Source organism: Hevea brasiliensis, chromosome 3 (genome assembly GCF_030052815.1).
Source record: "Hevea brasiliensis isolate MT/VB/25A 57/8 chromosome 3, ASM3005281v1, whole genome shotgun sequence".
NCBI lineage: Eukaryota > Viridiplantae > Streptophyta > Magnoliopsida > Malpighiales > Euphorbiaceae > Hevea > Hevea brasiliensis.
In genome coordinates, this window is record NC_079495.1 from 9,681,175 (window position 1) to 9,696,354 (window position 15,180).

Genomic DNA, 15,180 nt, shown 5'->3' on the forward strand with positions numbered 1-15,180 from the left:
GTCTCTAGGGGGACACGTGGAGTCCATGTCTCCATCCTGGAGATCCGTGTTTGTGGTGAGACGCTTCGTTTGCTACCTAACTCCACGACAGCGTAACCGCTAGGCGCCGTTAAGTTGACGTTATCCGGTCACCAACTTCACTGTTTGCATCGAGTGATGGGCCACGTGGCGTCTCCTTCATATTTTTGGCGGGACCCGCACGGAGATCTGATTGAATTTTGTTGGATGAATGGGGTCCACATGTGGACACGTTGTGCGCGTGAAATAGAAGTGGGTAATGGGACTCAGTATATGCGGACTTAAAGTTGAGGGTTAGAAGATCTGAACGGGACAATTAGTCTGCGTCATTGGCTGGTTTCAATCTGGACGAATTTGTCCCTGCTTTTCTTTCAATATTCCATATAAAGATTTCTCGCTTTTTTTTTTTTAATTATTTTTTTCATAATTCAATACCAATAGATTTTAAATTGATGATAGTATTTTGTTTTAGAAGATGACGAGATTATATATTTATATTTTTAATTAAAATTTTGATTAATAAAAAAATTTCATTTCAAGTAGAAAATTCAATTTTGAATAAAATTTGTATGGACGAAAATACTATCTCCTCCTTTATTTTAGAGTTAAAATTTGGTAAGGCAAAAAAGAAATTCAATACATAGGGGTAATTTGGTAATTAGAAATACGTAGGACGTTGACGAAATTAGGAAGATTAAAAGGTCCTCTAGTGTCCGTTAACTGAAACTTGCCTTGCGATGTCACTATGTTTTGTTTTGTTCTTTTTAAATTCCCTCTGATCACAAAACTCATGCTCTCATGCTCTCTGTAATTGATGTCGAAAATTCTCCAATTAACCAAGAATTTCGATCCTCTCTCTTCTCTACCGCGAAACTATATATTACAGTAAGAATTCTTCTTCTTGTTCATGTTCTTCGTTTTCTTCTTCTAATTTCTTTAAATAATTTTTTTGTAAAAAAGTTGTAAGGCTCTCCTTCGTTCTGCTCTGTCCAGTTCTCCTTTCTGTTTGGTAACTTCTCTGGTTTTCATGGTTCTCTTTGTTTTTCTGATTCAAATTTGAAGTCTAACTATTATCAAAGTTTAAAGATTATGTACTTTTCTTAGATGATACTGCTGTATCTGAGCTTACATGCATGTATGTATATTGGCGTATATGAGTACTTTTCTTATTATAGCTTAAAAGTGAGATTAGATGATTGTTGTTTTGCTGAGATATATGTGGTGATTCTATCTTTGGATGTCTATGCTGAGTGGAGATCTTACATATATTTATATATATATATTCATGGTGTATAGCACCACTCATTAATTATTTATCTTTGTAAGTTAACATTTGCGGTGGTGAATTTCTGAAATCATGGAGTCCTCCAAAACTATGGAAAATCTTTCTTGCTTGGTATATAATCTAAATCCATGGAATTGAAGGGCAGTTTTGAAACAAATAAAAAAAAATGGAAATGTTTAAGATCCATTTGGATAGGATTTGAAATCTAAGGATTTATTGGAGTTTATTAGTTGCAATTCTGTAATTTAATTTATGAAATTTGAGTTTATCTGCACTGCAGTTTTACTCGCATGATAAAATTTTATTGCAAATCATGCTGATTTAATAGTGGTTTACCTTTATCATAATGAATAAAATTCTATTATCATGAGAGAAGTTAAAGGATAGTGTCCCAAGGTCACTTGTTTGAAAAACGCTACATTTAGTTCAAGTCTTAGTGCATTTGAGATTAGATTTCTTATGTTTTCAAATTCATAATCTAACAAATTAATTTAGTCCCTATTTTGATGTATTCAATGGATGAGAGATTTGTTAAAATCTTATTTTCTCCTCATTTGACCATACCAAACTGTTGATGTTTTCTAAATCCAAAAAATGTTTAAATTTATCATACATAACATTTCTTAAAGTCAATGTTGTGCCTTTGGAATGACTTTCTTTGAAATAGCTTTGCCAGTAAGCACATTTTAGCTAGGTAATCATATGTTTATGCTTATATTATTACATTAATGATCTTAAGAAGCTCCATTAATTATGAATAAACTTGATCAAACAAAATTGGATCAAGCCATATTTATTAAATTAATTCAAGTTGGCTTTCTATAAATTTTAGTTGGGCTTTCTTTCTATGCAGATCATTATGACGGTCCATTTTCTTTAGTAAATATATATCTTTAAATAATATGTACCCATTTCCAATTTGATTTTTTAAATATTTTCCACATATCATATTATACATATTTTATAATATTTGGTTTGGAGATTGTATATTTACTTTAGACCTAAGTGAAGGCTTCAACATTTTTATATCTAGAACAATGCAGTCTGATTTGGTTTTTGAAACAACTTCTGATTTAGTTTGTAAAATTATACATCAAAGGGATAATAAACATGAATATTCTAAATCATTTTTAATTAACTGAGCGAAAAAAACCCCTTGATATATATTTTAAGATCACTTTCTGTTGGCCCTTATAAAAATCACCAGTAGTAAACACTGGTTCCATTAGTGGAAGCTAAATATGCTATTTTGTTTTTATATATTCTAGCTATAAAATTTTAAAAATAAAATTTCCTTTACTTTTTGTTCTTAAATTTGAAAAAAAAAGAGAAAAAACTTAATAATATACCAGAATTTCAGAACAGGATAATAAATTGTAAAAAAAAAAAAAGCCTATAAAATTTCTTTTATCAAACAAGAAGTCAAAATATTTTAGTAACTTTTGTGTTTCTCTATTATATGTGAATTTTCAACTTTTACTTAAATTTAACTTGTATTATTTAAGATATAAGATATTACTCAAATTATTCGTTATGTTTTTAATAATCCAACAAATAATGATCTACAATTCATCATATCCTGTATTATACAAATAACTCTTTGAATGGTGGCGCCAAATAGAACCTGCATGAACAAGGTTATGGTGAGGAGTGAGTTTCCTTGTTGTAGGGCATCCAATGATTATAAGGAGATGATAGAAACTGAATTGAGCTTTACTGTAAAAATTATTTTAGTAACTTTTGTGTTTCACTATTGTATGTGAATTTTTCAATTCTTTCTTAAATTTAACTTGGATTATTTAAGATATAGGATATTACCCAAATTTGCAAACTAATATTCGTTGTGTTTTTAATAACCCAACAAATAATGATCTAAAATTCATTATAACCTGTATTATACAAATAACTCTTTGAATGGTGGCTATATAGAACCTGCATGAACAAGGTTTTGGTGAGGAGTGAGGTTCCTCGTCGTAGTACCTCTGATGATTATAAGGAGATGATAGAAACTGAATTGAGCTTTACAGTAAAGAGAATTCCCGTTGGGGACTTGATAATTTTTTTTTCTCCTGTATATATCTTGAAATCATTTCCTCTCACTTTCATCTTGTATGCAGTATCATTCTTACTTGGTTTGAAGATTGCTGTACATGTCCCAGAGGATTCCACTTGTTATTGGTCCAGTTGTCAGTTTCTCAGTGGATGGGGTATTGAAGAATAATTAACTGTTCCTATAACTGTCAGTCTAATCCTAGAGCTCCTTGGAATTATAACTCTTTGTCAAGAACTATTCTTCTGTGACTAACTGTGACCAATGAGCGAGCCTTCGCATATAGATATCAGAGTTTAGTTGGTCAAACTAGGAATTCCTGGCTCTTGATGCCTTATCATTTATTCTGGATTCTCTAGTCGATTTCTTGATGAATTCTCTTGATATGATCCATTAATTAAGTGCCAATAAAGTTTACTTTCTTCCGATTCATATGAAGCTACAGTGGAAGAGACTTATCTCTCAAATCGGACTTTTTTGGACCATTTATATTATTAGAAAATGGGAATGCGTGTAATCATCTGGAGGTTGAATTACTTGACCTATATCAATACTCAAAGTAACTGAACTTGGCCATCATTATATCAACTCAAATCACCCAACTTTAAGTAAAAATGGTGATTCTTAGATAATAGAGAAGAAAAAAGTTGGTTAACAGTGTTTATCATTTGAGAAAAGAAAAATTTATTAGATAATTTTTATTTTTCTTTGTTGGTTTGAAATTTCTTATTTTTCCATGTGATTTTAGTAAGCTGTTAAGATTTCTTCAAATTGGAGAGAAAATAGTGGGAAAAAAAGCAGCAGCAAAAAGCGTTAATTTTAATAACTTAAAGACTGAATGTTAAAAGAATGTCATGTGTAGCATTGACTAATCGAATATGATGTTAACTAATGACTAGTTGATAAAGAATCCATTTTAGGGCTAATGGTTGGTAATTTTAAAATATTAGGTCTTGATTATTAGAGAAAAGTATTTGGACTTATTTAGTTTTATGACTGCAAATTTTAGATTTAGAACACACTGTTGCGCCAGTAGATAATTTTTAACGTGGTCTTTTGTACTTAGAATGTGTATAATCTTCTTTTTTTTTTTTTTATTTATTCTTTTCATTGGTCATGTTCTGGATTAACTACTTGTATGTGCACACGCCAGTGAGTATGTGAATCACACTTTTCCGTAGCTTATAGAAATTTCTTTTACTGTTGAATGCGTGCAATATCTAATACACGCATATCGGTAATAACTGGTCTATATAAAAGACACTTTTCATTCTGTTAATTTCGTTGTTTTTCCCCCTCCCTTTTTGGGTTGTAGGCAAGCAGCAGATTTGGAAATTGTAGATTTCATTTGGTAAGAACTAAGAAGCCTGCAAATGAAATTGGACAACACTAACCATCCACAATTAGATTCTAGTAATTGTACGACATCGTCTAAAGCTTGGTTGAATGGTATTGGGAACACTTTTTTCTTCTCAGATGTGTTAGAGGAAAGCATGACGAATTTGTGGACATCAAAATACAAGGATGGTGGTTTTGAGGGCAAAGCTAGCAAATCACAAGCAGCTAAATATCAGGTTGATGAGGGACTCGATGCTTATAAAGAAATACAGTTCACTGTATTTCCACAATTGGGTAATTTGCTGTTCTGTGCGTGTGACCTGTCTTATTGAAATATTTTTAAAGCTAGCTTACTTCCTGTATTTTATGAGCATTTTGAGTTTTTGACTTTAACATGCTATTCATCTGAATCATCTACATTCCATTTAATCGAGATTGGTTGAGTGATGGAGCTATAAATTGAGCTTAGGGGCCAAAATGCCTTTCTCTACTTATATCATAGGGCTACTATATAAAAATGGAGAAACTCTACTATATAAAAATGGAGAAACTAGTTTTTCTGAGTGTATCTTCAAAAAAAAATTAAAAATAATTTTACAAGCAAAAAAAAGGGGAAATAATAATTTTAGAGGTAATTGATCTGAGAAATGAGTATTTTGGAAAAAAAATTTTGAATACAAAAAAATTATGCTTGTAATTTAATGCATCTTAGCTAGAAAAAAAAATCATAAGATCTTTGTCTTAAAAAAAAAGTAAATAAAATGAACTAAAAAAGAAGAATGCTACTAGTAGTTAGCAAAAATAACCATTAACGAGCAAAGTCCCAACCTTTTAAGGAAATGTGCACTATTTCAAGTATAGTAATTGTAATAAGTTAATAAAGGATTATATAAACACTAAAAATTTCTATATGGTAAGGAAAATTAATCAACTTACACTGCCTAAAGATTTTATTAATTTTAGATGTAGGTTATTGTAACAATCCAAAAAAAGTCATGGATATATAAGAGTTATGAAAATGATTAAAATTGAAAACAAAAACAAAGTTATTCATGGATATATAAGAGAAATTATGAAAATGACTGGTAAAATTAAAACCAATAACAAAGGTTGAGGATCAAGTTGATAAAAATTTTAGCTACAATTGATCATGTGTACAAAGGTTTGGATTTGCATTTTTTTTTTATTATTATTCTTACATTATTTTGTGACAATCATGTCATTGGTGGGATTTGAATGCATTATGCTTATGTTTTGACAATCTTTCATGCAAAACAATTAGGAAATCATTCAGAAGGAAAATCTGGATCATTCTAGTCTAGTTCTCCAAGACATGAAATTGGTTGACCATTACTACATGCAGCTATCCATATGTAGTTTAACCATGGTGTATTAGATGGTAATATTTGCTGATCAGATTTATGCTACTCATAAATATTCAGTGATAGTTGCATATCATTCCAAATGTTTTGGTGATAGTTGCACATAGGTTGGCACATGTAGCATGCAGATCCATGCATACACATATATTCTCCGTAAAGCATATGTATATATGAATGCATTTAAGCATGCCTGCAATACTTATATGCCTGCATGTGTGAACTCCCGTATTTATGTATGCATACGTACTTATGGGATTTGGCTTAAGTTGAATGCAGGAGGAAAGGAAGTATGCTTGCGGTTGAACTCATGTCATGAGTTAATGGTTCATTATCACTTTTTATCTGATTGAAATCCTGGAAGTACCTCAATTTCTGTTCTTTTATCAGTTTGCATTGCCTCTTATGCTCTTAAATTGAGATATTCAGACCACCAACTTTGCTATATATATAAATTAGTGTACATGTAGTCTTCATCTAATCACATAGCATTCCTTAGTGCACTTAGAATATTTCTTCATCTTTTGTAAGGTGCTGAGAACCTCTTGCTTTTGGTTTTGGGGATCCTTTACAGTTCCTTTTTTTTTTTTTTTAATAACTACTTTTGGTTAAACTAGTACAATAACCATAGCATCTTTAAGATCCTTTACTTATTTGGTTCGTTTAATTACACAGTGGTCCTGATGAATTATTGGTGCATTTGATGATCAGTACACAGAATCAAATTTTTTTTTTTTTTTTACTTTAGGAGTTACTTGTGATTTTCTAAATGATTGACCGTGTAAGGAAGGATAGGCCAATTTTACCTGCAGTTCAAGATATATGCTGTGTTTTATGATACTAATAGCAATATTGTTTCTGACAACAGATGGAAAATGTGGTGAAGAACATCAACATCCTCAGCATTCTGTATCTTTTATGTCCCCCACGATGGTGGAATACCTTGCACCACCTACTCAACAAGAACATGTTAGCCACTCATTTGTAAACTCTTTCTTTCTCTCTTTCGGAGTTCTGTTAACTTGTTCATATTTCTTCCCTTTAATATTCTGTATGCATTTGGATTTGCTTGCATGTAAAGTGATACTACAATTATCTTTGGCATGGACCATTTGTTTTTGATGCTTTATTGCTTATTTCTTGCCTTATCGGGAGAAATTCCAGAGTAGTTAAGTGAACTTTTTTTCCCCTTGTGAGATGTATCATTTCCAATCTTTGATCCATAATTCATCATATTGGAAACCATGCTGGCCCATGGACCTCGGGCTGTTGAATGCAATTTGTTGCAAATTGCAAGTTATATGATATTGCTTATGGCTAGGTTTGATATGGATCTAGATGCTCGGTAGTTTCAGTTGCATATTCAGTGAATGTAAATATCAGTTTTACTTGGATTTTATTCATTAATATGATTGGTTCACACGATGTTATATGAAAATGTCAACTTTTATTTATATATTTATTCATTGTATGGAAAAGACACTTATTGCATTTTAAAATAACTGAGACAGCATCTATACTGAAGAAAAAAAAAGAATGGTAATACACACACACACACTCTTTCTTATGGGAAAGTATTATGTACGACTCCACTTGTAGATTAGAAGTACTAAATGCAACTCGTGATTATCATATGTCTAGCCACCAGAGACCTTTCGCCGATAGAGGATGTTGGTATATGGTAAATTGCTTCCTCATTGAAACTTTTTGGAGAGTGAGCCTTAAAATGTGGTTGTATTTGACTTTAATTGGAGTTCACTTGGCATGGAAATATCGCGTTGCATTGTTGTTTGCCATTCATGAATTTTGGAGGGTGAGCCTTGGTGCAAGGGTAAGGTTGCTTTGTTGTGACTTGGAGGTCACTGGTTCAATCTACATAGGTAGTATTGCATAATGTTATTTCCCAGAACTTGCAATGTGGGAGGCTTCTTATAGTGGTAGGACACTGGGAATCTGGGATAACCTTTACTGAATCTTTTCATTTGCTTTTCCGAAGAAGGTTGGTTTGGTTCTCCTAGTGTCTGCTGTAGCTTGACTCGCAGAAGATGCTTCTCAAGTTTGTTTTTCAACAAGCTTTACCTGAGTGAAATTTTAAATAATAAGAGTTTACTGCATTATGTACAGGATTTGAAGTTTGGGAGTCATATATGGAAAACTTCTTGTTTTTCCTTCTCTCTCTCTCTCTATATATATATACACATGCACACCACAACACACACACTGATACTAACATATGCGGATTTTATTTGTCCATATATGTGGCTACATAGTGGCTTAGATATTTAAGCACTGATGTTTTATTGCATAGGTGGGAGCTATGCTTTGAGGCTATTTTTAGTGTTTTTTGCACAAACATAATCTAATATACTGTAATGCCATTAGGCGCAGTTTGTGTAATAACGATTACTTTATCATTGTAATGCCCATTAGGCACACATATCTTTACGAAAATTCGTGTAATGCTTGTTAAGCAAAGAAATCTTTGTAATCATGATTACTTACTTTATTAGTTATATTTATTCATCACTTTATATGAATTTTTATTTTTGCTACCAATAGATAAAAATAGGCAATGCATTCCATTACTCATTTTATTCCACTCTATCTTACCAAACATGACCACCTGGTTTAACAAATATATATGGGATTGTTATAGGTCCATTCTCATTGTTTTGGAGCCTATCCCACTAGAATGGTGTTGCCTCTTGAAATGACAGAAGAACCTGTTTATGTAAATGCCAAGCAGTATCATGGCATTCTAAGGCGAAGACAATCACGTGCTAAGGCTGAACTGGAAAAGAAACTGATTAAAGTTAGAAAGGTAAATTTTTGTTTGTGCCTGTTTGTATGTGCATTTTTTTATTTATATTTTATTAATTTCATTTGGTTGCTTGTTTTTTTAGCTGCAAATTTCTGTATTAATTGTGTGATATAGTTGAAGTAGTTGTCATATTATTGGTATGGTTAGCCAGGAATACATGGTGTGAAATAGTTGCTCTTATGTTTTAACATAGAAGTTTTATAGCTTAGATAACATTAGATAGAAAGGGGAAACAAAAAAGATGGTGGAAAAAATAATGAGAGATATTTCAGAGTTACATTCTTTCTAGGCAAGTGAATTGTCCGACTAATGAAATTTTGCTATTAAGATAATAGCGTTCCTATGTAACCTATTTAACAAGTCAAGAGGTATAAATATTTTATATATCCTTTATCTGGAAGGATGAATTTTCTGAATGCATTAGATTAAGTGGAAACTTAAGTTGTTTGTGCCTGTTTGTATGTGCATTTTTTTATTTATATTTTATTAATTTCATTTGGTTGCTTGTTTTTTTAGCTGCAAATTTCTGTATTAATTGTGTGATATAGTTGAAGTAGTTGTCATATTATTGGTATGGTTAGCCAGGAATACATGGTGTGAAATAGTTGCTCTTATGTTTTAACATAGAAGTTTTATAGCTTAGATAACATTAGATAGAAAGGGGAAACAAAAAAGATGGTGGAAAAAATAATGAGAGATATTTCAGAGTTACATTCTTTCTAGGCAAGTGAATTGTCCGACTAATGAAATTTTGCTATTAAGATAATAGCGTTCCTATGTAACCTATTTAACAAGTCAAGAGGTATAAATATTTTATATATCCTTTATCTGGAAGGATGAATTTTCTGAATGCATTAGATTAAGTGGAAACTTAAGTTGTTTATCTTTGGATGTATCTGAGTCCAAAGTTCCATACTGCAAAAAAATAGTTTCAAAAGTGGAATACAAACATGTGGGAAGATCCACAACTCATTACCTCATTGTAGGGGTGATCGAAACATATATCAATCTCTATTGGGTAACATTCTCCTATTACTCTTTTGCATATAACAACAGTTATATTGGAGCCAGAGTCATGGCTGGATGGGTGTTGACTTGAAATGATTACCTCCCCCTTTCAGCCCTGCCAGAAACTCCATGTTTCAGTTAAAGAACCCATCTAAGATTAAAGTGATGCTTGTTAACTTTTTCCAGGCAAGAGGCCCTTTCTTTTAATGTGTGATTAGTTAAAAACATGATGAAAGAATTAAAGAAGATTTTATATTTGGTTGTTGAAATGGTTGATTGTTGTTGTTATTCAATTTATTGGAATGATTGATGATGTGTCACACAAGCTAAGGGGATGGCTAAGGGCCACATCGCCATGGTGCTTAAGGCAGTTCAAATGGAGTAGCAGCTAGCGATCCAGATTAGATTTTTTCTTTCCTTCTATTTTCTTAGTCCACACCCGCCCACCCCCCTACTTTGGTGGCAAATGGAGTGTCAGTAAATAAAATAACAAAAAGCAGGCACTTCCGTCTCTACTCCAACTGTAGTGTAGGCGACACCTGGCAGCCTACATGCCTAGAGTTTGACCTTTGTCTGGTCCTGGTTTAATCTCGTCTTCCTTCCTGGGATTGTTTGAGCAAGCAACTTTTGTACACCTTTGTTTCTGGGATAGTATAGATTTAATATTTTGTACCATTTAATGAAACAGTTGGCGGTTAGTAATGTGAGTAACGGGCATCCAGTTTTCTTTTGGATAACTAATAAGGTCTTTCATAATCTGAAGAACTTCACTATTTTGTTTATTCACGACACCTGGCAGCCTACATGCCTAGAGTTTGACCTTTGTCTGGTCCTGGTTTAATCTCGTCTTCCTTCCAGGGATTGTTTGAACAAGCAACTTTTGTACACCTTTGTTTCTGGGGTAGTATAGGTTTAATATTTTGTACCATTTAATGAAACAGTTGGCGGTTAGTAATGTGAGTAATGGGCATCCAGTTTTCTTTTGGATAACTAATAAGGTCTTTCATAATCTGAAGAACTTCACTATTTTGTTTATTCACGAAACCTGGCAGCCTACATGCCTAGAGTTTGACCTTTGTCTGGTCCTGGTTTAATCTCGTCTTCCTTCCAGGGATTGTTTGAACAAGTAACTTTTGTACACCTTTGTTTCTGGGGTAGTATAGGTTTAATATTTTGTACCATTTAATGAAAAAGTTGGCGGTTAGTAATGTGAGTAATGGGCATCCAGTTTTCTTTTGGATAACTAATAAGGTCTTTCATAATCTGAAGAACTTCACTATTTTGTTTATTCACGACACCTGGCAGCCTACATGCCTAGAGTTTGACCTTTGTCTGGTCCCGGTTTAATCTCGTCCTTCTTCCAGGGATTGTTTGAACAAGCAACTTTTGTACACCTTTGTTTCTGGGGTAGTATAGGTTTAATATTTTGTACCATTAAATGAAACAGTTGGCGGTTAGTAATGTGAGTAATGGGCATCCAGTTTTCTTTTGGATAACTAATAAGGTCTTTCATAATCTGAAGAACTTCACTATTTTGTTTATTCACGACACCTGGCAGCCTACATGCCTAGAGTTTGACCTTTGTCTGGTCCTGGTTTAATCTCGTCCTTCTTCCAGGGATTGTTTGAACAAGCAACTTTTGTACACCTTTGTTTCTGGGGTAGTATAGGTTTAATATTTTGTACCATTAAATGAAACAGTTGGCGGTTAGTAATGTGAGTAATGGGCATCCAGTTTTCTTTTGGATAACTAATAAGGTCTTTCATAATCTGAAGAACTTCACTATTTTGTTTATTCACGACACCTGGCAGCCTACATGCCTAGAGTTTGACCTTTGTCTGGTCCTGGTTTAATCTCGTCTTCCTTCCAGGGATTGTTTGAACAAGTAACTTTTGTACACCTTTGTTTCTGGGGTAGTATAGGTTTAATATTTTGTACCATTTAATGAAACAACAGTTAGTAATGTGAGTAATGGGCATCCAGTTTTCTTTTGGATAACTAATAAGTTCTTTCATAATCTGAAGAACTTCTTCACTATTTTGTTTATTCAACAATTTAAGAGCATGGGGTTCACTTGTTTTGAGTTATTTTTCAAAGCTTTGTATGACACCAAAAAATGTAGTAAAGAGTGTGGAATATATGTACATATTCACTATATCATTTTTTTATTCCACCAGTCGTGAACGAATTCTATGGTACTTTTTTTCTTCTTGGGGTATTGGGTTTTTTATCGGCAAGAGTGCAAAATGTTTTGGAGGTAGGTCATGTTGCAAGGTTAACACGACTTCCTTAGGAAAAGAAACATTGATTGGAGCAGCAACTGAAAACATGGGCCTTTGATTGTTTGTAAGATCATGGTTGTCAAAGTGCAATAGGCAAGCCAAGCCAATCGACTTCCCTATTGGCTAGGAACCCAAATGACCAAATAAATGTGAAAATCTGCTATCAATATTACATACTGTAATGTAAGTATAAATTAAGGAAAAAAGGAAATTTTGTCAATAAAACCATAAAAATGAAGTATCAAATAAATGTTAAGAAAAGGGTAAACAGTCGGTGAAAATTTTCTCCTCTTATTGGAGTAGGGAGATGCATCATTTCTCAAGTCTTTATCAAGGAAGTGATTCTAGCCTGTTCAATTAAAAAAGAGAGCAAAAATTTATGACCGCCAAGTGTTTAGACACTGAAGGGAGAGAAAGCCAATTGACTAGAAAGTTGCTGAAGGTAAAGTATTGCTTGACCATTGTCTAATTGCATAGGCATGCACAATGCACCTGCTTTTCAAGCAAGTGCTGTGGGTTGCTTGGGTTTTTAAGTTGGAACCTGTAACAGCATTAAGAAGATGTAGATAAATTGGTGAAGTTTGTTTTCAACCTTATAAACAAGATACATCATATTAAATTGGAATTGCTTGTTGAACTTTTTCATTATTTTGATGTTGTACATAAATTTTATGGAGTATTGATACTTCTCTTCATTTGAGAATTTGGCGTGAAATTGTGTGATTTCTTTCTTGTTATCTTTTACAGCCTTACCTTCATGAGTCTCGACATTTACATGCCATGAGAAGGGTAAGAGGTTGTGGAGGCCGTTTTATAAACACTAAGAAGCTTGAAAACGGTGCTGCTAACACCACATCTGATATGGTCAACAGCTTCAGTGAAACTGTTCCAAAACCTTCAACAAACTCATCATCAGCTCACTCTTCTAAGAATGCCGATCCATCGGCAGGTAATGCTGCAATAGAATCCCCACAACTGACCTACACTAGTGGCAATGGTAATGGGTGCTACCAATCCTTTCTTGGATTTCAATTGTCATCGTATCACTCTCAATCAGATAGTATGGTGGAAGAAAGGGATTGCAACATGAAAGAATTATGGTAGATTTGAGCCTTGCATAGGCCGTCACCAGCACTAAACCTTCCTTGGTTCCTTGGTATCCAACATTGCCAACTGTAGTAAAGTGTCTACAAAACTTGGAGAAAGGGAAGGTATTCCACTCTGCATTGCATGTACTACTTAATGCACTTGTTTGCATCCCATAGAAGATGTTTCTTTCTTACCGATTGGGTTTTGTATATAGTTGGAAAAGCTGGAAGTGTTAACCTTGGTCACATATGCAGGATCCAAGATTTATATGTTTTGTGCTTGCAGGCTAATCATTCTTGGCTTTGCCACTGGTAACAGATAGGGTATTTCTGGTTTTGCTTATTTTTTAGTTACGTTTACGTTTATGGTGGATGTGTTATAAGAAAGTGAAGACGATTAGATCTAATATTGAAGCTTTTGTAGAAATATCATGGAAGTTTTTGGATGTTTTGGTTTTGCTTGGTCTTCTTTTTCTGTGATACGACCATAAATATATTTACTGGATGAAAAGAGTGTGTGTGGTGTAGACAAATTTGATGTTTACGCAACTTTTTCGATGGGTAGACATTTCTGTACAAACAGGTAATAAATAGAAAATTATATATCACGTGTACCTCCATTGGATGGATGGCAATGACCCATGAATTTAGAATTATTTTCATATTTATAATAAAAATTTGTCTTTTATTACTTAATTTCTATAAATTTGTGTTAATTTTTATTAAAAAAAATATTAAATGAGTGTAATGCATTATGATTAGCTTTCAATTAACATTTTCTGACTCTGCTCTATTTATAAGCTGTTATTAATGGGTTAAAATTTTTTATATTAAAATTTTAGCTATATAAAATTGTTATTAATAACTGATAATAAATAAATAAAGAATTAGGGTAATATTTTTCTGTTGTCTCTAAATTTTTAGGTTTATTTTACCTTTATCCTTTAGTTTATTATTGAAAAATTTTTTAATTTTAATTTTATTTCACTATAACATAAAATGGCAAGTATGCATATCAAGGAAAGGAGAAATTAATATTTTGTTTTTCTATGTATCATCATTTAATATGCCTTATTGTAAACTTTTTTAATAATCTTGTTACCTCCACAATACTCATGAAAGCAAAATTAACGGATTCAGTACATGAATTTCAAACGTCAAAAAATTAACTAAAGCAGACGTGAGCATTGCTACATAAATTTATTTTAATCTATTTTATGAAGAATTCAATGGGCTTGTTGATTGTAAGTCATAATTGGACAACTCCATTACATATGTTTGAATTCATATGTCGTTAAATTAAATATTTATATCGAATATATATAGTGTATAAACAGCTCTTTCTTATGTGACTTCCAGCTGTTTTTTCTGTTGCCATACCTATAGCATAAACATAAATTAGACCACAATTAATGATAGTATATGTTTATTTGATAAACTTTTCAACATTCTTTCACTTGGTAACAAAGATGGGTGGATTAAACCATGTGTCATAATTATCAGCGTTGGATTGAATGGGCTTTAATCTTGACCATAGATTTATTTTTTTATTTTAAATTATAAGTACTTTAAATTTATTATTATTTTTGTATATTTTTATCTATCATATTTAATTTTTTTTTTAAATTATATATTGCATTTAAAAAACTAATAAGTATTACTTTTTTTCAAGTTTATTCTTTATCTATACTAAAATACAATAAAGTAGGAAAGTATTTCTAGGATGCTATCAGGTAGTATTCTATTCTACTCCATGGTAATGCCACGTGGCTTTATCTATTCTAATTAATTATATAAATTATAATTAATTATTAATTTTCCAATAACTTATAATTTATTTAATAGTTATTCTCTTAATACTATTAGTTTTTAATTTAAGGTGCTTTGCATGTTAAATATACTCACTTTATG

General features: G+C 32.3%; 1 protein-coding gene across 7 annotated transcripts; it reads left to right on the forward strand.

The window, feature by feature from the left end:
* Positions 1-730: 730 nt before the first annotated feature.
* LOC110637721 (nuclear transcription factor Y subunit A-6) lies at positions 731-13,726 on the forward strand. 7 transcript variants are annotated; one of them, XM_021788018.2, is made up of 7 exons: positions 731-903; positions 3,421-3,542; positions 4,669-4,704; positions 4,830-4,985; positions 6,939-7,054; positions 8,727-8,891; positions 12,929-13,726. In XM_021788018.2, exons 4-7 carry the CDS (start codon positions 4,847-4,849, stop codon positions 13,283-13,285), a joined length of 777 nt encoding a protein of 258 aa, XP_021643710.2. In that variant the 5' UTR covers positions 731-903; positions 3,421-3,542; positions 4,669-4,704; positions 4,830-4,846; the 3' UTR covers positions 13,286-13,726. The 7 variants fall into 7 exon arrangements, with proteins under 7 accessions (XP_021643710.2, XP_021643705.2, XP_021643708.2 ...); XM_021788013.2 differs by having other exon boundaries at positions 4,669-4,985; XM_021788016.2 differs by having other exon boundaries at positions 4,669-4,985; positions 6,939-7,039.
* The last annotated feature ends 1,454 nt before the right edge of the window (positions 13,727-15,180 follow it).